The 25594-nt window shown below is 41.3% G+C and overlaps 1 protein-coding gene across 1 annotated transcript; it reads left to right on the top strand.

The window, feature by feature from the left end:
- Positions 1 to 6625: 6625 nt before the first annotated feature.
- On the top strand, positions 6626 to 24064 carry chga (chromogranin A; the record flags this gene model as incomplete). Its single annotated transcript, XM_084151056.1, has 8 exons — positions 6626 to 6671; positions 7106 to 7155; positions 9088 to 9181; positions 10579 to 10647; positions 11061 to 11153; positions 16383 to 16793; positions 22506 to 22987; positions 23981 to 24064. 8 exons carry the CDS (start codon positions 6626 to 6628, stop codon positions 24062 to 24064), a joined length of 1329 nt encoding a protein of 442 aa, XP_084007182.1.
- Positions 24065 to 25594: the final 1530 nt, after the last annotated feature.

The following is a 25594-nucleotide window of genomic DNA, read 5'->3' as shown; positions in this document are numbered from 1 at the left end:
GGAGGCCACTGTGTTCTTGGGGAGCTTCAATGCTGCAAACATTTTTTGGTACCCTTCCCCAGATCTGTACCTCGACACAATTCTGTCTCGGCGCTTTACGGACAATTCCTTCGACTTCATGGCTTGGTTTTTGCTCTGACATGCACTGTCAACTGTGGGACCTTTTATAGACAGGTGTGTGCCTTTCCAAACCATGTCCAATCAATTAAATTTACCACAAGTGGACTCCAATTAAGTTGTAGAAACATCTCAAGGATGATCAATGGAAACAAGATGCACCTGAGCTCAATTTCGAGTCTCATAGCAAAGGGTCTAAATACTTACTGTATGCAAATAAGATATTTCTGTTTTTTTCTAAAAACCTGTTTTCACTTTGACATTATGTGGTATTGTGTGTAGATTGATGATGATAAAAAAAAGAAGCTTGTTCATGAGTTAGGACTTGCCGACCACTGCCACATGCTGCTCAATCTGGCTCAGGGTTTCCTGTGCGCTGTGGACCACTCACAGTTTCCCCATCACTGCCGTTCTCAATTAGACACACCGGCCACTTCTTACCGGTACAGTGCCTTCAGAAAGTATTCACACCCCATGAGTTTTTCCATATTTTGTTGTGTTACAGCCTGACTTTAAAATTGATTAAATATATATTTTTGTCACTGGCCTACACATAATAACCCATAATGTCAAATTGGAATGACGTTTTTCACATTTTTTACAAATTAATTAAAAATGTAAAGCTGCAATTTTTTGACTCAATAAGTATTCAACTCCTTTGTTATGGCAAGCCTAAATAAGTTCAGGGGTAAAACTTTGCATGGACTCACTATGTGTGCAAAAATAGTGTTTAACATGATTTTTACATGACTATCTCATATGTGTACCCCACACATACAATTATCTGTAAGGTCCCTCAGTCGATCAGTTAATTTCAAACACAGATTCAACCACAAAGACCAGGGAGGGTTTCCAATGCCTCGCACCTATTCGTAGATGGGTAAAAAAAAAAAGCAGACTTTGAGAATGGTGAAGTTATTAACCTCTTAAGGATTGGACCCTTTTTTTTTCAATTTTCCAAAACATGCATCCTGTTTGCAACAATGCATTAAAGTAATACTGCAAAAAAATGTGGCAAAGCAAATAACTTTTTGTCCTGAATACAAAGTGTTATGTTTGGGGAAAATCCAATACAACACATTACTGAGCACCACTCTCCATATTTTCAAGCATAGTTGTGGCTGCATCATGTTATGGGTATGCTTGTAATTGTTAAGGACTGGGAGTTTTTCAGGATAAAAAAGAAATGGAATGGAGGCAACACAGGCAACATCCTAGAGGAAAACCTGGTTCCGTCTGCTTTGCACCAGACACTGGGAGATTAATCCACATTTCAGCAGGACAATAACCAAAAAAACAAGGCCAAATCTACACTGGAGTTGCTTACCAAGAAGACAAGTGAATGTTCCTGAGTGGCCGAGTTACAGTTTTGACCTCAATTTGCATAGAAATCTATGGCAAGACCTGAAAATGTTGTCTAGCAATGATCAACAACCAGTTTGACAGAGCTTGAATAATTTTTTAAGGAATAATGGAAAATGTTGCACAATCCTAGTGTGGAAAGCAGATTCAACAATTGTGTTTACAATGTTGCAATAATACATAAAATCACTGCACAGTACATATTACCACTGATGCATTGTACATTACCTAACATGAGATAATATCTAAGGTCTAATATTTTTCAGATAACTATACTGAACAAAAATATAAACGCAACATCTAACAATTTCAAAGATTTTACTGAGTTACAGTTCATATAAGGAAATCAGTCAATTGAAATAAATAAATTAGGCTCTAATTTATGGATTTCACATGACTAGGAATACAGATATGCATCTGTTGGTCACAGATACCTTTAAAAGAAAGTAGGGGCGTGAATCAGGAAACCAGTCAGTGTGGTGTGACCATCATTTAAAATATAATTTGCCTCATGCAGCGCGACACATCTCCTTCGCATAGAGATGATCAGGCTGTTGATTGTGGCCTGTGGAATGTTGTCCCACTCTTCTTCAACGGCTGTCCGAAATTGCAGGATATTTTGGTGAGAACTGGAAGACGCTTTCGTCCACGTCGATCCAGAGCATTCCAAACATGCTCAATGGGCGACATGTCTGGTGAGTATGCAGGCCACTGGAACTGGGACATTTTCAGCTTCCAGGAATTGTGTACAGATCCTTGCGACATGGGCCGTGCATTATCATGCTGAAACATGAGGTGATGGCGGCGGATGAATGGCACAACAATGGGCCTCAGGATCTCGTCATGGTATCTCTGTGCATTCAAATTGCCCATACCATAACCCTACCGCCACCATCGGGCACTCTGTTCACAACGTTGACATCAGTAAACCGCTCGCCCACACAACGCCATACACATGGTCTGCGGTTGTGAGGGCAGTTGGACGTACTGCCAATTTCTCTAAAATGGCGGCTTATTGTAGAGAAATTAACATAAAATGATCTGGCAACAGCTCTGGTGGACATTCCTGCAGTCAGCATTCCAATTGCACACTACCTCAAAACGTGAGACATCTGTGGCATTATTAGCTTATACTGTGCAAGCAGCTTTCTGTTAATGTGAAGCCTTTAGTGTAATTTGGGTGAATTAATTGTATTTTGTGTTTGTGAAAAAGGACCCAGGTACTGTACTGAACGACCAGTTGTTCAACATTGTGATTATGGTGGCCCAGAGGGTGATCGTGTACGGTGTGCTGCACATGTTTTGCGATTTCAAATGGTCCCACCCATATTTATCAGGCCACCCCACATAAAAAAATATGACAGTTTAGAATACTTTAGTAAACTGTAGTATACTGTAGAATACAATACTACACACTGTAGTATCCCTCAATCATGTGTAGTACTTACTATATAATTTTGCAGTATACTGTAGTAAACTGTAGTATACTGTAGAATACTATACTACACAATGTATAATCCTTCGATCATGTGTAGTACTTACAATATAATTTTGCAGTATACTGTAGAATACAATACTACACACTGTAGTATTCCTCAATCATGTGTGTTACCTACTAGTGATTGAAGTGATTGAAAGTCAACTCATCCCGCTCAAAATAATTCTACTCGGTTGCACTCTGGCTCTGCCTACAACCAAATCGCAGACTCAATCTTGCAAAGTTAGATTGGTTTTGGTTTGTTGCATTGAAAAAGGTGTAATATAATGTTGATTTGATCACAGAAAAACGTTGATCTATATAGTGTAAACTAATGGGGCGAACTCAGTGAAGTTCAATCTCTTGAGTCTCTGCCTGGCATGGCATTTCTTCTGCGCAGCAGTCCTGGAGGAGGTGCGCAGCCGTGCACGCGCGCACTTTAGAGGGAACATTGCGCACTGCGCTTTATTACGGCGACAATTTTAGTACTCATCACTGCATTCTTTACCAGAAAGTAGGTTGATACATTGATGTGTTTTCATTTATAAAGCCCTTTTACAAAAAATCACACTGTACCTAACATCATTACTAAACTTTAGACATACGAGTTACCACACCCAGTCTCAGGGATGCATAACTCTGGAAATTGCTTTGGTCTCTGAGTTAGATAAATCAGCTTTTAGTTTTCTTGCACCTTATTTGTGGTATTTTGTGTAATTTATGTAATTCAGGGCTCATCTGTAAAAGAGACATTGGTCTCAGTATGAGTCCCTGATAAAATAAAGGTTAAATAAATAGGGATTTTAAAATGAACTTTTAAAATTATAATCAACTTCTTTACTCCTTTAACTCTTCAATGAATATCCCATAGGCCTCTACATTATGGACAAGGTTTGTGTATGAAAATCATTATCAAAACAGTTTTTTCCATTCACATTCACCACAAAAACCAAGGTATTAATTCTGTTGTGTGCATGTTTTGTTAATCACCTCTATAATTACTATTTTTTGGATTCACAGACTTCACCCTCCCTACACCTCTGATGAATATAACAGGAAACCTGTTCGATCCACATGTACTGAAAAATCATTCTGGCTATGGATATGGAGAACATCAACACATTAACATCAACATGCCAGAGGATATACCCATTGGATATGGGGCTCTGCTGGGAGTTTACCTCATATTTTGATTTTTTTATTCTGCTTTGCCACTAAAATCATAATAAACACAGAGAACTAAAATATTGTGTTATTGATGTTATGCATATTATTATTATTAATAATAATAATAATAGGGGGGGCAGTTCCAAAATTAACCCCAAAAGGTTATTTAAGGATCCATTAAAAGCTGTTCTTTGAAAAACCCTTTAATTTAATTTCAATTTGAAGAACCCCTAAAGGATACTCCAGGAACCTTTTCTTTTTAGAGTGTAGCGCAATTGCTAACTAGCATTAGCGCAATGATTGTAAGTCTATGGTAGCTGCTAGCATGCTAGCAGATACCAAAGACTTCCAGGATTGCGTTAATGCTAGTTACCATTTGCTCCCGAAACTACCTCTAACTTCCTTCATACTGGATGCAGAGACATACAAATGTTATCCATGTGTTCATCTGACTCTGGGGAAGTAGATAAAGGGCTTTCGTTTCCAAAATCCCAAACTATCCCTTTAAAGTCAACCGTTTCACTTGAACTGAACTATTGTTTTAATATGGTGAAGCTATTCCTTTTCAAATATATTTTTTGAAAGAAACATTGTACATCTAATAGTCAAATCATAGTGTAAAAGCAGGTGAGCTGGTTCTACTCTTTTGGGCCATTTTCTGGTGTTTTGTAGTGGAAAACTGACCAGGTCGAGCATAACCTCTACGGCATCGGTGTCCAGTATACGAGATGGTTGCGCTAAGGTGCGCTAATGTGATTAGCATGACTGTTGAAAGTAACAGCAAACTTCCCAGGACATAGACATGTCTTATATGGGCAGAAAGCTTAAATTCTTGTTAATCTAACTGCATTGTCCAATTTACAGTAGCTATTACAGTGAAAAAAGACCATGCTATTGTTTGAGGAGAGTGCACAACAACAAAAAAACTTATCACAGCAACTGGTTTAATACATTCACCTCTGAAGGTAAATAATGTACTTACATTCAGTGATCTTGCTCTTATTTGTCATCCTAAGGGTCCCAGAGATAAAATGTAGCATAGTTTTGTTTGATAAAATCCATTTTTATATTCAAATGTAGGAACTGGGTTCTACAGTTTGAACCCCTGCTGTCTCTGGCTCCACACCCACCCCGCCTGGCCATCTAGATGTGTGAAAATTAGTGTATAAGCTAATGATCCATCATGTATGACATTCCTGGGAGTGTGTAAACGTACATTTTGTTTTACCATATCATTTTTGTATGTTCTCTATAGTTATGTACTTGAAAATGTATCAATTGACCAATTCGGCACGTTTGGGCAGATTTGATACAAAATAGTCCCGTATAACAACACTTCACTGGATTAATCTGAAACTTGGCAAACACACTGCTGCCATCTAGTTGCCAAAATCTAAATTGCGCCTAAAATGCAATATTATATTGTGGCCTTTCTCTTGCATTTCAAAGATGATGGAACAAAAACCAAAATAGAAAACGCATGTTTTTTTGTTTGTATTATCTTTTACCAGATCTAATGTGTTATATTCGCCTACATTCATTTCACATTTCCACAAACTTCAAAGTATTTCTTTTCAAATGGTATCAAGAATATGCATATCCTTGCTTCAGGTCCTGAGCTACAGGCAGTTAGATTTGGGTATGTCATTTTAGGCGAAAATTGAAAAAAAGGGTCTGATCCTTAAGAGGATAACATGTCAACCCTGTTACCCATAGATAGACAGGCTATACATTTTTTAGCAATTACATTTTTTGGTGTGAAGCTTGCATTCCATTGCCACTCCCTTTTGCACACAAGCTTCCATTCCCCCTGTCATGAGGGGATTTATGGCAATCGTCAACCCTGTTATATAGCGTTTAGGAAATAAACTCATCACTTGTTTTGAGCTATGTCCTGGACAGTGTTGTAGCCTATATCATAAAAATATGAAAAGGCTATATTGGAATGCCTCAAGTATATTATTTTGTACTTGTAGTACTTCAAACCAAGACATTCAACATTCAAAGCATTCTGAATACACCTGACTTATGATTTTATTTTATTTTAATTCCACCCTGGTCAAATGCCTAAACCCTAGGAGTCCTCAGAACTGACCAATTAACAACTGCTTTCACACACAAAAAATCCCCGGACCCCTCTATAGCCCCCAGTCTTGAACTGCTCCCCACTTCTGTGGTCCTTAAATATCAACAAAGGTGTGTTGGTTGAAAGGTGTAGGCTAAACAGTTATTTTCCTAGCGGTGATGTCATTTCCTCCTCAGCAAGCTCCACATAAATACGCAGGTGCAGTTGCAGCAAATTGTTCTTGGTACATTACGGCTCGGGCGAGGTGTTCGACCCCTGATACTGAAGAACGCAGCTCGCCAGAAATAACGAGGGCGGTCAAGTTGCACATAGAATTAATCCATAATTTATCGACTCTTTCCACACACAATCGAAGGGGAACTAACATTCTGAATAAGCTTTTTATGTTTTCCATTCCTGCCCGTCTTATTGCAACGATGATCGCGAGAGGATACTTCATTTTGACAATATTGGTTAATCGCGGTAAGAGAAATTGTATTATGTTGACATTGACTAATATTTCTTCAAGTTATAGCTGGGATTCCACTAAAGTTAGCGGGTTGTGTAGCTGCGGGAATGTCTGATGTTGTAATTTGGTCTAGCACCAAGGACAGCGGCAAGCGCTCCCGAATCCTTTTCGGATGGGCGCTATCGGCGATCTGTACATAGGCCTATATGCTTGGCGACAGAAGAAGTGCATTCTCAGTTAAGAAGTCGATATTTCCACTGGAAAATATGTTTGCCCTCCTCCCAACTGTAGGCTATATAATTTACCATATATTTAGCTTAATTTTTTTTGGAATAACGTATCCTAAACTAAAGACGACAATGTACATATTGATTGGTAGACCTAAACATAATAACTATGGGTGACTGCAAGACGTTTTCGTTAATCATATCTTTCTTTCCTCACGTAGTTCTTTCATTGCCAGTGACTCCAACTTACCTTGAGAAAGAGGATGTCGAGGTAAGAATTCCATTTCATGCAGTAGCCTAATGATACTGTCAGCTTTATGTTACATTTTGTGTAGGGGTTTGAAATCAGGGGCGGACTGGCGGTCATCTGGCATTTTTGTGCAAATGCCAGATGGGCTGGTCAGTTTTTTGCCCAGTGGGCTTGTCTAACTTGTTTTTTTTAATGCTCAAAATGATAATTATCTGGCTAATAATGGGGCCTCAAGGATAAAATGGTCCGGTGTGTGGGCCTTGAAGAAAAAAATTGTCCGGTGTGTTAGAAATGGCAGAGCTGATTTCTGGTCCCAGTCCGCCCCTTTTTCTCATCAACAGTATCAAAAACACATTGTTTGATATGTTTCAGGACTAGGGTTGCAAAGGGAGGGTATATTTCTCATAACTTTCTATGTTTACCAGTAAACTATCAGAATTTCGGTAACTTTTATGTTTTTTGTTGTTGTTGTTCTTTATCACATGATATAGTGGCCTTATCACATGTAAAATATATACAATAATCAAATAAGATGATTTTAAAATAAAAAATAGAATTACAAAGCTGTAAAACAGATATCCTAAATATAAACCATAAACTTAGCGAATACCATTGGGGTTTCAGCATGAAATATCCTTTATTAGTAAAAAATAAAAATAAAAATTACACTCTTTAATTTATTTTACTATGTCAGTATGTATTTCTTGTAAATGTTTTGGTGCCAAACTGGTGGCAGTTGTGAAAAAAGTCAATAGTTGGAAGAGTTATAGTTGGAAGAGTTGCAGAGTTAATTGAAAATAATGTTACTGTTGATTAGATGTTTTTTTCATTAATTAGGATATTTTATTTTGAACCATATGGTCTATCCACAAAAAACTCATGGGCAATATGGTCACAGATATAATAAAAAAAAATAAAAAATACTATATATGAATATATATTTTTAAAAGTTATTCAAGTATAAATGACCAAAGTTACCATAGATTACCTGTTAAAGGGATAGTTCACCTAAATTACAAAATGACATATTGGATTCCTTACCCTGTAAGTAGTCTATGGACAAGGTTTGACAGCAATCCATGTTTTGGTTTAGTTTCACTGGCACTGTTTCCAAATGCGAATGTTTTAGCATTTGTGGCACAAATCCCATCCAAGTCCTGGTACCGATATTAGCATTCTTCGTGCATCATGTCCAAATAATACTAAAGTATCCCCCAAAAATTGTGAAGCTCAACAAAGCCACTTATAGATGATTTGAACATGATGCCCGAAAAATGATAATATCAGTTCCATAGCTTGAATGGGATTTGTACAGATAATATAATTTTTCACGCATCACCAAAAACAAAAATATGTGAAGCTACAGTCCCTCATGCAACACAATGATAATGTTCTACGCACAAGAATATCAGGGTGCTATCTTCATGTACGATAATTTATTTACATATTGTACTCATATATCTTATTTAAATATCGTAAATGTACGATAACACAACAACACTGCTATTGCCACGACAGTGAGCAATCGAAACCGAATAATGCATATCCATGTCAATTTATTTTGTTCAATTTGCCACTGGAATATTTGGGACTACTCTGAAACTACAGCACACTACAAAGTCCAGCTATAGAACTGAGACAGTCTTTAGTCTGCCAGACTGCAGACTGCGGCCTTCTCTCCCTGGCAATACTTTAACGAGCACATCTGACTTATGGAGGCTAACACCATGACGGGAGGTCTGGTTGTCTCTCCATTGCTGCTGTGCCATCCAGTCTTTCCCCTAGTTTATTTTACAGGCGGGGCGACAAGGTTGAAAGCCAACATTGTTAATAGAATCCATTAAATAGAAGATCATTTTTGTAGGCGGATGGTCCCGGCCCGCCTATACAGGGAAGGGGAAACACTGATGCCATGTTTGTCCGTTGACCGTGTGTCCGCTCTGCCCCCCTCAGGTGATGAAATGCATCGTGGAGGTTCTCGCTGATGTGCTGTCGAGGCCACACCCTTTGCCTGTCAGTCAGGAGTGCCTGAACATACTAAAGACAGGTAAACCCCTCCCAATCCCTCCCAGGGACCTCCGCTCCGGATATAGGCACAGATCTAGGATCAGCTCACACTCCATAACTTAATCACCACATACCATTAACAGAGAAAAATGCAAAAATCACCTTAGATCGGTGTCTAGAGGCATACCTTTTCTGGTATCTCAAAGGAGTCACTGTCACTCACTGTCACCAATTGTGACCTAATGCAAGTTAATATTTGCTTTAATTTTCACCATGGATGCACATGACTCAGGCTAAGTCCCAAATGTCACCCTATTCCCTACATTTATTATTTTATTTTTAGTCATTTAGCAGACGCTCTTATCCAGAGCGACTTACAGTTAGTGAGTGCATACATTTTTTTCATACTGGCCCCCCGTGGGAGACGAACCCACAACCCACAACCCTGGCGTTGCAAGCGCGATGCTCTACCAACTGAGCTGCACTATGTAGTGCACTACGTTTGACAAAAGTAGTGCACGATATAGGGAATAGAGTGCCATTTGGGACACAGCTCTGAGTTCTCCATAAGAGCACTCGGCAGAGCAGTCAGGCCGGGGCTATTCAATTACAGCCATTGTGTTCCCTTGACGCTGTCCTTGTTGAGAAAAATCTATCAGGGCATTACTCATTACTGGCTATTGTTACCAGGATAGGGCTGCGGTTGGGAAATGAAACCCCTCAAGAGGAAAAATAGAGGGAGGGGGGAGAGAGAGAGAGAGAGGGGGAGACAAAGAGAGGGGGAGATTGGAGGTGATTTGGTTAGAGGCAGAGGAGAGGGAAAATAAAAATAAGGGTTACTAAAAAGAGACAGAAAAAAGAGGGAGACAGTATAGAGGGGCAGGGAGGGAAATACAAGTGAGAAAGAATTACCTTCAGAGCGAGAAGAGAAACAGCAAGATAAATGTTTACCAAAAAGATAGGGAATTTAGAGAGGGAGGAAGGGGAAGACCAAGAGAGAGAGGCAGGGAGAGAAAGAAAGAACGAACGAAAGAGTGACCCTGAAGAAAGACAGAGTAAGCAGTAGTTCTCTTGAATGCCTGCCTCATTCTGTACACTGTTTCTGGTTCAGCAGAAAGGGAAAAAGCTATGTGATGCTGTAATTCACTGGAAACCACTCTATGGGCCAAAATGATTAATTTGGATTTCTGCTTTGGAGGCAGTATATTTCAGGGCAATTAACTCTTAGAGACGGGAGCAAATGTGCTGAGTCGTCGCGAACAACCAAAGGGGAGAAATATACCTGTACATTTGCCCAGGGACATTGCTGGATTACTTGGACAATTAAAGTATGAATGCATTGCTGAATGGCCAGGTCTCCCTAGTAAAATAGGTTTTCTGACCTCAATGGGATTTCTTATATAAATAAAGGTTAAAAATAAATGGTTTGCTTTGCAGATGAAAGGCTTGTGTCAATTCTCCGCCACAGCAACTTCCTCAAGGAGCTGCAGGACATTGCCGTTCAAGGTGAGGTATTGACCTAAGACTTTTCACTGTGGCGGTGATACAAGGCGACCCTATCAGGAAGTGACATTATCTTAACTGTTGTGATGTTGTGATGTAATCAGAATTTCACTTTGTTGTGTTCATCTTAGATTTGATTGCATTTCTTGGTCCCTTTCACATAAATGGTTTTCAGCATGAAGTAAATCGTTTTTAGTGTTTTAAATATTATTCTCTTGATTGTTTTCAATTTAGTTTGTCAATCATGTAAACTGCCACAAAAAATAAAATAATAATAATAATAATATAGCTATTTTCTAAAACCCAGACACTTTACAATAATCAATCATAACTGTTTTTTAGAACATGTATTTTAAGTATATGTCAAAATAAATCAGTCTAAATATTTGTGGTCACATCTCCCCTCCAAATTACAGGAGCCAATGAGAGAGATCAGCAGCATGGTGACGTCACGGCAGATCATGTGACTAAGAAGCCACAGGGTCCACAGGGCATAGATGAGGCTGCAGGTGAGTCCCACTAGCCCACATTCTCAGTAAAATTGCCATATGACAGCATTGCCTCATGATGACTGAAAATCCAAATCCCTGTCAAGTTTAGCATTTTAAGGTCAAGTTGCCGCCCCCCCCCCCCCCCCCCCACCTCGCAGACAATAGTGGCCCCCCTCTTGACTGAGGAGAGAAAAAATGTAAGGTTTAGGGTTTATTTCCTGCAATTCTACACATTTTGCCATGGGGCGGAGAGAAGAATCTGCAGTTTTACAGCTAATTTCCTGCAATAGGGTGGAGAGATTTCTTTTCAGTTTTGAAGCTAATTTCCTGACTTAATATGATATCTGAGTGTGAGTGACTAACAAAATCAATGGGGACCCCCTGGATGTCAGGTCCCCTGGGCACGTGCCCTGCATGCCCGGTCGGTAATTTGACCATGATTAATATAAGTTTAGATAGATAATTTACCAATCAACATTTTTTTGCTGACAAGGGATAATTGAGTGACTGTCAGTGACTGAACTGTCAGTGACTGACATAAGAGAAAAACTGCTGATGCACAAATTGCACCTTGTGTATTCTATTATTCTAACTCTCAACAGTACGTTGAGACCCCGACTGAGTTCCTAAAACAAAAATTGGGGATCGGGTGACCCTGGCGGCCATGGGGCCCTAAGCAGTCGCTCATGTGACTTATGCCTAGGGTCAGCCCTGTCTGTGTGTGTGTCTTTGTGTGTGTGTGTCTGTGTGTGTGTGTGTGTGTGTGTGTGTGTGTGTGTGTGAGAGAGAGTGTCATGGAAATAATAATTAAAAGGAAGAGAGACTGCAGATTCTTCAAACAATCATACTTTAATATCTATTAATTATTGCAATAATGGAGCTGGTCAATGACCACCCGTAGGTGATCGTTGAGAGCCCAACGAGCAAAGTAGGGTTTACAAACACCAATTCAATCTATGGAATGCAGGCTCCGGGAGAGGACAAGACCATCATAACTCAGTAACTAGCCCAAACCCCGGAGGCCAACTCAGTTCACACAAACACAGATGAGGGAGTACTGAGAAACCTTAATCGATGCATAACAGTATTCAAACATAATCTCGAAATGTTCTACCAAGAGAGAGAGAGAGAGAGAGAGAGAGAGAGAGAGAGAGAGAGAGAGAGAGAGAGAGAGAGAGAGAGAGAGAGAGAGAGAGGAGAGAGAGAGAGAGAGAGAGAGAGAGAGAGAGAGAAGAGAGAGAACGAACATGTTCATAGAGAAAGATGCAGTTCAATTCTGGACACCATGTGAAATCGATACGTCCCTTATTTTTTGCTGTGCGATGTTCTGGGACATTGTGTCAGCTAAGCAGATCTGACCATAGTGGAGTGGATGGCATCTGGGAGAAGGAAGCTGCTGGGACACTGGCTCCAAAGGTTCTGATAGACAGAATTGGGACAGGGAGCATGAGACAGGGAGCATCTCTCTCTCTCTCTCTCTCTCTCAATTCAATTCAATTTAATTTAAGGGCTTTATTGGCATGGGAAACGTATGCTAACATTGCCAAAGCAAGTGAAGTAGATAGTAAACAAAAGTGAAATAAACAATAAATATTAACAGTAAACATTACACTCAGAAGTTCCAAAAGAATAAAGACATATATACAGTGTTGTAACAATGTGCAAATAGTTAAAGTACAAATGGAAATAAATAAACATAAATATGGGTTGTATTTACAATGGTGTTTGTTCTTTGAAGATTCTGCCTAATTTGGTATGATAGCACAACCTTACCTATACTGTCATACTGTGTTCTGTTGAATTTTCTGGGCCTTATGCGCCACATGGTAAGTAAGTAAGCTCATGTGACATGAAATGATCTGTACCCGTATTTACAAAGCTCTGAACTAGGATCAGGTCCCCCATGTCCATACAATCTTATTCATTATGATCTAAAAGGGAAAACTGATCCTAGATCAGCACTTCAACTCTGAGACACTTTATGAATACGGGCCTTGATGCACCATGTCATGACAGCACTAGGACTTATTTTATGGCTCGTTGCCATGGATTGCATTTTCAATTAAGGTAAGTGACAATGTTTACTCATTATTCAATTTGCATTTCCAATTTAATTTCGGCAGCTTCCATAGTATATTCACTGTCAGTTTTAGTTCTGCTGTTGTCAGGCTAAGTAAGTACACAGGGGATTCGCCTCTTGGCCATCAGTCAAAGATCACATTTACATTTTGATTGGCTGCTGCTTTAAAGCCAGCCACTTGTGCATGCTGTCTGATCGTACATCAGGGGATGTAAAGGCAAATGTGAGTCCCAAATGGCACCCTATCCCATAGTCAAAAATACATATTTCGTACTAGATATGAAAAGCATCCTATTTTGTACTACATATGAAATAGGGTGCCATTTCAAAGCAAATCAAATGTTATTTGTCACATGCGCCGAATACAACAGGTGTAGACCTTACAGTGAAATGCTTACTTACAATCCCTTAACCAACAATGCAGTTCAAGAAATAGAGTTAAGAAAATGTTTACTAAATTTAAAAAAGTAAATAAATAAATGAAAACTTTTTTTTTTTAAAGAAGAAGAAAATAACGAGGCTATATACAGGGGGTACCGGTACCTTTTTAAAGGTCTTGCTCACATCGGCTATGGAGAGCGTGATCACACAGTCGTCCGGAACAGCTGGTGCTCTCATGCATACTTCAGTGTCGCTTGCCTTGAAGCGAGCATAAAATGCATTTAGCTCATCTGGTAGGCTCGCGTCACTGGGCAGCTCGCTGCTGGGTTTCCCTTTGTAGTCCGTAATAGTTTGCAAGCCCTGCCACATCCGACGAGCGTCAGAGCTGGTGTAGTACGATTCAATCTTAGTCCTGTATTGACGGCAGCTCTAGCCTTTAGCTCGGTGCTTATGTTGCCTGTAATCCATGGCTTCTGGTTGGGATATGTACGTACGGTCACTGTGGGGACAACGTCGTCGATGCACTTATTGATGAAGCCGGTGACTGAGGTGGTATACTCCTCAATGCCATTGGATGAATCCCGGAACATATTCCAGTCTGTGCTAGCAAAACAGTCCTGTAGCGTAGCATCCGCGTCATCTGACCACTTCCATATTGAGCAAGTCACTGGTACTTCCTGCTTTAGTTTTTGCTTGTAAGCCGGAATCAGGAGGATAGAATTATGCTCAGATTTGCCAAATGGAGGGCGAGTGAGAGCTTTTTATGCATCTCTGTGTGTGGAGTAAAGGTGGTCTAGAGGTTTTTTTCCTCTGGTTGCACGTGGCATGCTGGTAGAAATGAGGTAAAACAGGATTTAAGTTTGCCTGCATTAAAGTCCCCGGCCACTAGGAGCGCCGCTTCTGGATGACCATTTTCTTGTTTGCTTATGACCTTATACAGCTCGTTGAGTGCGGTCTTAGTGCCAGCATCGGTTTGTGGTGGTAAATAGACAGCTACGAATAATATAGATGAGAACTCTCTTGGTAGATGGTGTGGTCTACAGCCTATCATGAGCTACTCTACCTCAGGCAAGCAATACCTCAAGACTTCTTTAATATTAGACATCGCGCACCAGCTTTTATTGACAAATAGACACACCCCCCACCCCTCGTCTTACCAGACGTAGCTGCTCTGTCCTGCTGATGCACGGAAAACCCAGGCAGCTCTATATTATCTGTGTCGTCGTTCAGCCACGACTTGGTGAAACATAAGATATTGCAGTTTCTAATGTCCCGTTGGTAGGATAGTCTTGATCGTAGAGAGAGAGAGAGAGAGAGAGAGATTTTATAAGAACATTTTTGATGGATTTAACAAAGGGAAATAAATAACATTTCTCCTGAAAGAATGACCCTGTCTGCATTTCAAAGATGAGTCGAAGAGCATATGAAATAGTGCTTTAAGGTGGATTTGATGGAACGGTATAAGACTACAAAGGAAGGAGGTCAGGGGCCATTATACAAACCCCTTAGAGACATTTTTGCACATGTACACTAGGTGTACAAAACATTAAGAACACCTTCCTAATATTGAGTGCGGTTGTGAGGCCGGTTGGACATACTGCCAAATTCTCTAAAACGACGTTGGAGGTGACTTTTGGTAGAGAAATTAACATACAATTATTTGGCAACAGCTCTGGTGGACATTCCTGCAGTCAGCATGCCAATTGCACACTCCCTCAGAATAATAATAATATGCCATTTAGCAGACGCTTTTATCCAAAGCGACTTACAGTCATGCATGCATAATTTTTTTTGTGTATGGGTGGTCCCGGGGATCAAACCCACTACCTTGGCGTTACAAGCGCTGTGCTCTACCAGCTGAGCTACAGAGGACCACAGAACTTGAGACGTCTGTGGCATTGTGTTGTGACAAAACTGCACATTTTAGAGTGGCCTTTTATTGTCCCCAGCACAAGGTGCACCTGTGTAATGATCATGCTGTTTAATCAGCTTCTTGATATGCCACACCTGTCAGGTGGATGGATTATATTGGCAAAGGAGAAATGCTCACTAACAGGGATGTAAACAAATGTGTGCACAAAATTTGAGAGAAATAAGCATTGTGTGGAATATTTCTGGGATTTTTATTTCAGCTCATGAAACATGGGACTAACACTTTACATGTTGCGTTTATATTTTTGTTCAGTATACATCACATGGATGCCATTCCATTCACTCAGTTCCAGCTATTATTATGAGCCGTCCTCCCCTCAGCAGCCTCCACTGCACCACGCAGTCTCTCACACTCACACTCACACACACACACACATACACATACACAGTGTACACTGCTGTCCCATGTATATAGAAACATTGAACACAGGACACACTGTGTATTTAAATACTGTATACTTTTCATAACCCACTCTAATATTTATCTATTGTTGTACAAATCATTCATAGTATATCTTTGTGTACATTCATCCTGTGCACATACGCACAGATTGTTATTTGGATTATTGTAATAGTGTTTTTTGGATTGTAATTTAGATTCTTTCTGATATTTCTTGTTTATTTTATTTTATTTCTTTACAATTTGTTTGACATTCTACAGCAATTTTGAGGAGCTGGCAACTCAAGCATTTCACTGCACCCGCTATAACATCTGCTAAACTGAGTTTTCAACCAATAAACGTTGATTTGATTTACAACTTTATTGAATGTCTTTTGGCTGCCTTGACAAAATAATTTACCCCCCCCCCCATTGATGGTAAATAGTATCTGTCTATGTTTCCTCTCCCTCGTAGATCGATCCATGTTGGCCGCTCTGGGGGGACCCGGCGAGAGGTCTATCCTGTCCCAGAAGAGGGGGACAGGAGGAGAGAGAGAAGGAGAGGGTGAAGGAGAGGGTGAAGGAGAGGTGGAGAAGAGCACGGAGAGGGAGGGAGAGTCGTCCCGTGAGAGGAACGAGATCATCAGAAAAGGGGAAGAGAAGAATCGAGAGAAGGACGAGACCCCTGACAACCGTATCTCTGATGTCATGAACAAGGAGGGGAAAGAGGAAGTAAAGTATGGGTATGTGATTGAAAAGAAAGAAGAAGAAGAAGAAGAGGGGGACGAGAAGGAAAAGGAGGAGGATGAGGAGGAACGTGCGAGCTCCGAAGATAACACAGAGGAGGCTAAAACGGAGGGAAGAAACGTGACTCTGGATAAGAAAGGTAAGAACTGCTGCCCAGAGCACATTGACGGTGACATTATAGACACTGGTCTTCAGGCCTTCACATGTCGAGTACATGGACATCTCCTGACTTTACCACATCATCTGTAGAATTGAGTGGAGTAGGATGAGATTGACCCATGTACAGTAAGTGCACTTGCTAGCTTTGAAGTGAGCATGAAAGTGGCTGCAGTTAGCTTCCCTCTCGACTACACTTCACTACACCCAGAGGAGTATTAACTATGATGATGATGATGTGTCATAAAGATTAAGTAGTGGACCGCTCCAGGTAAGTGCCAAATCAATCCAATAGATAAACACTGTTCTCTGTGGTAGTGAGGTCAGTCAGGCAGAGAGTGCAGGATCAGGAGGGAGGCATTGTTTGTGTGTGTGTGTGTGTGTGCAAACACAAAGAGAAAATTAATCAAATATAAGAGAATGGAACGAGAGACTCACTGCAGCGAGAGAAAAAATGCAGGGAGGGAGGGAAGAAAGGAGGCGAAAGAGGTGGAGACTGATGGTGAGATCGCGACCCTGCACCACGGGAGCAGATGATTGATACGAGTGGCTCCATCTAGCTGATGAGTTAGAGTGCTCCCCGCACAGCGGCCCGGTTTGATTAGATAATGGATACTGGAACATTACCAACAAGACAGAGCACTTGGACAGCAGGGTTGTGTCCCAAATGACACCATGTTCCCTATTCCCTATATAGTGCACTACTTTTGACCAGGACCTATAGGGCTCTGGTCAAACGTAGTGTAGTAAATAGGGAATGGGTGCCATTTGGAATACATCCCATGGCTACGGATTGACAAAATGGCTGCACGCCCCTGGAATTCAAATCTAAACGCTAGATTTAGGCCATGCTGGAAAGGAAAGAAATTAAAATATTGTCATAAATGATGAGCAAGCATGTGAACTAGGTTATATGTTATTTTTGTATACTTCATTTATAGATTTTTAGGACAGAGAGACATTGACAAATACATCATCCCCAGTCCTTCAACCGCCCACCTGCCTACTGGCTATTTGTAAGGTTGAGGCTAGGATAAGGTTCTAGCATGACCAGCCAGTCCCAGTGACTATTCAATTGAGCATAAGGGAACATTTGGACAAAGGTCACGCCAAGGGACGGTACAGTATGAATCTCTGTACCTCCATAGGTTGTATGCAGGGAAGGAGGCTCCCAATAGGCTGTAACCACATGCAGAGGCATCATGCCCATAGGGGATAAAAGGGCACGTGCCCCCTAACCCTAATACCTACCCTAACCTTAACCATAACCCTTACCTAACCCTAACCATTTTCATTTTCAACTTCAATGGGGGGTAGGGACGTCCCAAAAATCCCAGATAGCACAGACCCAATCAGATGTGTCCTGTTTAAATATATATATATATATATATATATATATATATATATATATATATATATATATATATATATATATATATCACACACAGTGGGGAGAACAAGTATTTGATACACTGCCAATTTTGCAGGTTTCCTACTTACAAAGCATGTAGAGGTCTGTAATTTTTATCATAGGTACACTTCAACTGTGAGAGACGGAATCTAAAACAAAAATCCAGAAAATCACATTGTATGATTTCTAAGTAATTAATTTGCATTTTATTGCATGACATAAGTATTTGATACATCAGAAAAGCAGAACTTAATATTTGGTACAGAAACCTTTGTTTGCAATTACAGAGATCATACGTTTCCTGTAAAAATTACAGACCTCTACATGCTTTGTAAGTAGGAAAACCTGCAAAATCGGCAGTGTATCAAATACTTGTTCTCCCCACTGTATATAGATATTACATTTTTTGTTCAATTTTTGCTGTTGTTTCTCTGTAATACTACTAGACACTTAGCAACTTTATGAAGTTGGCTTTAGCTAGCCCAGATAGGTTCCCAATCTCCCAAACTCATAACTAGCTACCAAGAAGACATTTCAGGCTATCAAGTTAGAAAAGCAAGGTACTGAATAAGACTCACATTCCTTTCAATCTTTTACCCGGATTGTAGCAGAGAATCATATTTTCTTTTTTTAAATTACCACCTAACTGGATGATACAGACAGCTCAAGAAGTATGCTTGGATATAATTAAATGTATTTTTGACATAGAATTAAGCATAATGATTATGGCTCTAGATTGCAGGAAAAAGCTGTTTCAAGTGTTTGAAAAATGCGAAATTCTCAAACATCCTGACGGACCACTCCCCAGCCATCCTCATGTACTTTGTGCATCCTCAGGTTTTTTGGGTGCATTACACCCCTGACCATGTGCCCATAATTTAGGAGAAAGGTGGACCATGAGGGAGAAGTAAAAGGTAGAGGTAGGCAGATATCTGCTCAGCCAGCTGGCAGCAGAAGATTTCATTAAGAAGAGTGGAGTCCTGTTGAGGGTGGATAATACTGTTTAGAGAGTGAGGAGAGAGGGAGAGAAGGAAGGAGAGAGAAAGAGAGAGAAAGATAATGTTCCTTTCTTTGGAGAGTTGTGGTAGCCTCAAGGATAGAAATAGCAGGCTAGTAACAAAAGGGTTTGAATCCTAGGTCTGACAAGGTGAATCTGTCTTGAGTGAGCAGGCAACCCAATATCACAGCTGCCACCTTATGCCGTTGTGCCCTTGTGCCCTTGTGCAAGGCACTTAACCCCAAAACTGCTCTAGGGGTGCTGCTTTGTGGCTGACCCTGTGCTGCTCCCAGTCTGTTGCGCACATGTGAGTGAGTGAGTGAGTGAGTGAGTGAGTGAGTGAGTGAGTGAGTGAGTGAGTGAGTGAGTGAGTGAGTGAGTGAGTGGTATGTCTGGTTGGATACTCTGTCAAGAAAGGATGAAAAATGTCCATGCAAATGGATAATAAATATACACTACATGACCAAAAGTACAGTTGAAGTCAGAAGTTTACATACACCTTAGCCAAATACATTTAAACTCAGTTTTTCACAATTCCTGACATTTCATCCTAGTAAAAATTCACTGTCTCAGGTCAGTTAGGATCACCACTTTATTTTAAGAATGTGAAATGTCAGAATAATAGTAGAGAGAATGATTTATTTCAGCTTTTATTGCTTTCATCACATTCCCAGTGGGTCAGACGTCAAACGTTTTGGGTAGCCTTCCACAAGCTTCCCACAATAAGTTGGGTGAATTTTGGCCCATTCCTCCTGACAGAGCTGGTGTAACTGAGTCAGGTTTGTAGGCCTCCTTGCTCGCACATGCTTTTTCAGTTCTGCCCACACATTTTCTATAGGATTGAGGTCAGGGCTTTGTGATGGCCACTCCAATACCTTGACTTTGTTGTCCTTAAGCCATTTTGCCACAACTTTGGAAGTATGCTTGGGGGTCATTGTCCATTTGGAAGACCCATTTGCGACCAAGCTTGAACTTCCTGACTGATGTCGAGATGTTGCTTCAATATATCCACATAATTTTCCTTCCTCATGATGCCATCTATTTTGTGAAGTGCACCAGTCCCTCCTGCAGCAAAGCATCCCCACAGCATGATGCTGCCACCCCAGTGCTTCACGGTTGGGATGGTGTTCTTCGGCTTGCAAGCCACCCCCTTTTTCCTCCAAACATAACAATGGTCATTATGGCCAAACAGTTCTATTTTTGTTTCATCAGACCAGAGGACATTTCTCCAAAAAGTATGATCTTTGTCCCCATGTGCAGTTGAAACCGTAGTCTGGCTTTTTTATGGCGGTTTTGGAGCAGTGGCTTCTTCCTTGCTGAGCGGCCTTTCAGGTTATGTCGATATAAGACTAATTTTACTGTGGATATAGATACTTTTGTACCTGTTTCCTCCAGCATCTTCACAAGGTCCTTTGTTGTTGTTCTGGGATTTATTTGCACTTTTCACACCAAAGTACGTTAATCTCTAGGAGACAGAATGCGTCTCCTTCCTGAGCGGTACGATGGCTGCGTGGTCCCATGGTGTTTATACTTGCGTACTATTGTTTGTACAGATGAACGTGGTACCTTCAGGCGTTTGGAAATTGCTCCCAAGGATGAACCAGACTTGTGGAGGTCTACAATTTTTTTCCTGAGATCTTGGCTGATTTCTTTTCATTTTCCCATGATGTCAAGCAAAGAGGCACTGAGTTTGAAGGTAAGCCTTGAAATACATCCACAAGTACACCTCCAATTGACTCAAATGATGTCAATGATGTCAATTAGCCAGAAGCTTCTAAAGCCATGACATCATTTTCTGGAATTTTCCAAGCTGTTTAAAGGCACAGTCAACTTAGTGTATGTAAACGTCTGACCCACTGGAATTGTGATACAGTGAATTATAAGTTAAATAATCTGTCTGTAAACAATTGTTCGAAAAATTACTTGTGTCATGCACAAAGTAGATGTCCTAACCGACTTGCCAAAACTATAGTTTGTTAACAAGAAATGTGTGGAGTGGTTGAATAACGAGTTTTAATGACTCCAACCTAAGTGTATGTAAACTTCCGACTTCAACTGTATGTGGACACCTGCTCATCGAACATCTCATTCCAAAATCATGGGCATTAATATGGAATTGGTCACCACTTTGCTGCTATAACAGCCTCCACTCTTCTGGGAAGGCTTTCCACTAGGTGTTGGAATATTGCTGCGGGGACTTGCTTCCATTCAGCCACGAGAGCATTAGTGAGGTCAGGCACTGATGTTGGGCGATTAGGCCTGGCTCGCAATCGGCGTTCCAATTCATCCCAAAGGTTTTCGATGGGGTTGAGGTCAGGGCTCTGTGCAGGCCAGTCAAGTTCTTCCACACCGATTTCGACAACATTTCTGTATGGACCTCACGTTGTGCACGGGGGATTGTCATGCTGAAACAGGAAAGGGCCTTCTCCAAACTGTTGCCACAATGTTGGAAGCACATAATCGTCTAGAATGTCATTGTGTGCTGTAGCGTTAAGATTTACCTTCACTGGAACTAAGGTGCCTAGCCCGAACCATGAAAAACAGCCCCAGACCATAATTCAAAACTTTACAGTTGGCACTATGCAATCGGGCAGGTAGCGTTCTCCTGGCATCCGGCAATCCCAGATTAGTCCGTCGGACTGCCAGATGGTGAAGCGTGATTCATCACTCCAGAGAACGCCTTTCCACTGCTCCAGAGTCCAATGGCGGCGAACTTTACACCACTCCAGCCAACGCTTGGCATTGCGCATGGTGATCTTAGGCTTGTGTGCGGCTGCTCGGCCATGGAAACCCATTTCATGAAGCTCCCGACGAACAGTTCTTGTGCAGACGTTGCTTCCAGAGGCAGTTTGGAACTTGGTAGTGAGTGTTGCAATCGAGGACAGATGATTTTTACACGCTACGCGCTTCAGAACTCGGCGGCCCCGTTCTGTGAGCTTGTGTGGCCTACCACTTCGCGGCTGAGCCGTTGTTGCTTCTAGACATTTTCATTTCACAATAACAGCAAATACAGTTGACCGGGGAAGTTCTAGCAGGGCAGAAATTTGACTAACTGACTTGTTGGAAAGGTGGCATCCTATGCCGGTGCCACATTGAAGGTCATTGAGCTCTTCAGTAAGGCCATTCTACTGCCACTGTTTGTCTATGGAGATTGCATGGCGGTGTGCTCGATTTTATACACCTGTCAGCAACGGATGTGGCTGAAATAGCCGAATCCACTAATTTCAAGGGGTGTCCACATTCTTTTGTATATATATTGTATATTCTATTATTTTTCATCTACACAGGGGCAGAGTCTGGTGAGGTGACGGATGCACCAGAAGAGAAATCTGAGGAGAAGAAATCTGCAGAGGAAAAGGAAGAGGAGGAGGTAGAGGAGAAGAGTTCTGCTTTGCCTCTGCAAGTCAGTGCCGAGGCAAAGAAGGTGTGGGAGGAGGAGGAGGAGGAGGAGGAGGAGGGGGAGGTGAAACGCAAGGCCGTTTCGAATCACTGGAGCAGAATGAGTGAGCTAGCCCGGAGTTTACAAACAAAGAAGAGAGCGGGAGAGGAAGAAAAGGTGCAGGAAGTGAAGCTACTGGAGGTCGGAGGTCAACAGGAAGTGCCCCATCACTCCAAGGAGGTGGTGGAAGAGGAAGTGGAGGAGAAGAGGAAGGTGGGAGGGGCACGGAGGAGCCCAGAAGTGAAGGAGCTCCAGATGATGGCACGCAGGAAACCGGAGGAGAGGAGAGAGGAAGGGGAGGAAGAAGGGAGCGCCAGCAGGAAGACTGAGGTACGTTCCCCCCAATTATTAAAATTGAATGAACTATCCCCAAATCCAATGAAATGCAATGGTCCCTGGCTATATTAGCATTTTCACTCAATCCCCTCTCAGGAACCACCTAGAGAGGTGCACATTTTTGTTCTTACCCTGCACTCCTGATTCAACTCGTCAACAAAGCAACTAATCACCATGCCATGGATTAGTTGAATCAGGGGCCGTATGTATCAAGCGTGTCAAGAGTAGGAGTTCTGATCGAGGATCAGGTCCCCCCTGTCCATGTAATCTTAATAATTGAGATCTAAAAGGCAAAACTGATTATATAACAGCACTCCTACTTTTTCACACGTTCTTCGCAGATTCAACTGGATTGTATTCATTAGTGCACACCGTAGCAAAACTTTTTGCAACCAAAAATAAAAAATTAACATTTCTTATTGGACAAGTTAAGGTAGTCCCTCCCCATTATGTCTGTTTACTTCCTAGTGAATATGACTATGGCCTACAGCAGTGCAACGCCAATTAGAGTCCCTCACTCTTCTAAAAGTAGGAAAAGTTTGCTGGTTCCACCTCAGGAGCCTCTACTACTAACTACAGCAATTGGACCGCGCTGGATGGATGGTTCATCCACAGGGCTCTTAACGCCTGTGGGCTCTCATATGGGAACACACACACGCACACACACACGCACACCTATGCAGGTGCGTTTTGGCACAGACACTGACAAACAAAAATGGCTTGGTTGGCATGCACACACACGCACGTTGTCCACACAGATATAGCCTCTTAGAGAATGACACATGGCCGGGTAGAGTTGTTTAAGTGCACTCAGAAGACGGTAATATTGAGTAATGACCTCCTCCCTTCTCTCCCCTCCTTTCCCTTTCTAATCCTCACTCGTTGTCCTTTCCTCTCCCTCTCTTCTAACCTCTACTTCTCTCTCACCTCGCTCTTTCACCCCCTCTTGTCTATCTGTCTGGTTTCCATCTCTATCCATATCTGTAGGACCCAGAGATTGAGAGTCTGGCGGCCATCGAGTCGGAGCTGGAGAGCGTCGCCCAGAAACTCCATGAGCTGAGACGAGGTTGAGATGAGGCTGAGACGATGACCGCACCTTCCTCCTCTTCCTCCTCTTCCTCCTCATTAACAGCTAGACCAGAGGTGTGAATTTGAGATGGGATCCACCATCTCTCTCACCCTCGCTTTCTTTTCTATAGAGAGAATACCGGTGCCCACTCCAGCCTCTTGCAACGAGGCTCTTATGGTCATCCGTCCCTCCAACACAGAAGGACAGCAACTCCCTATGCCAGGACTCCCACTCTCTTTCTCTTTCCTGCTTCAGCTTGATAACAGCCAGCTTTTCATTTGATTTTTGACACTGCGCAACCACTTATGTGAAAAATGAAGGCCGATCCAATTGTTATTGTTACCATGCTAAAATAGGTGGGGTTGTAACTACAAGTTTATGTATACGTGTACATGTCAAAAATACTATGGATTATTTATAGGATGTTGTACTTTATTATTATGGCTGTAACTCTAATTATCAAAAAGCCAATGCAATAACTGGACATTTTTAATAGGTGAATGACTTGACTATGATTAAATGCTGTATGGAATTTATCTAAGAAAACAAATAAATTGGATAGCGTTATCTGGAGATCTTTGCGTGTGATTCATAATGTCTGCACTGTTAGATCCTCAATATTATACATTCTTATTCATTTTAATTCAGTGGGGATGAAATGATCAGAGAATGACATTGTTTTGATCTCAAAATACTCTCCAAGTCTGAAACGTTGATTGCTCTATCCTCAGTGTAAGTAAGATCCTACATTTTCTGCGAATTTCCCATTGACGTCAGTGTTTTTTTACGCAAAAGTGTGTGAGTTATGTGCGCATTTCTTAAGTTCGGATAAAGCCTTTGAACACATATTCTTCATAAAACCTAATTGCCAAGGTCAATTTAGGAAAAACTGATTTTGGAAAACCCGTTGAAAAATGAATGTTTTCTGTACCTCCTCCCCATAGTCCGTTATGACAAACACAAAAAACCCACCTTGCCCGCTGAGAATTTTCACTATATTGCTTTAGATATACACATAATGGCCAGATTCTTGGGGCACTACATTGCAGATGCCTGCCAGATCTCAGAATGCCTGGATAGGTGTTTAACATAGCAGCTAACCACATCATATGATATAGCAATCTGATGCCCGACTGCACAGTCAAGGATGTGGCATGCAACTATTGGTTGATGTAATGCAATAGCTGCAATGTAGTCGACCTGGAACAAGACCATAGATATACAAGTGCCCAGGGGTAGTGACGTTTTTATAGAACATGGTAGCAACATCACACTAGGGATACAAGAGTATTGATTAACACAGACAGTGTGATCCTCAACTGTTTATCTCCGTGGGCGGGAAGCAGGAAACATGAATCATCCAAATAGCACACAGTGTGTTTGACAATATGTTCAACTCTAAATCTCTAACACAGTTTTTCTTCTACAAGGATTCACAGATATGTTTATATAGGTTAATAATATTCAGATGTCCATATATGAAATATGTATAGAGGGAGAGAGGAACGGACAGGCGGAGACAGACAGACAGA

This window comes from Coregonus lavaretus, assembly GCF_964263955.1.
Source record: "Coregonus lavaretus genome assembly, chromosome: 33".
Classification (NCBI taxonomy): Eukaryota; Metazoa; Chordata; class Actinopteri; order Salmoniformes; family Salmonidae; genus Coregonus; species Coregonus lavaretus.
This window is presented reverse-complemented; position numbering and strand designations above follow the sequence as displayed.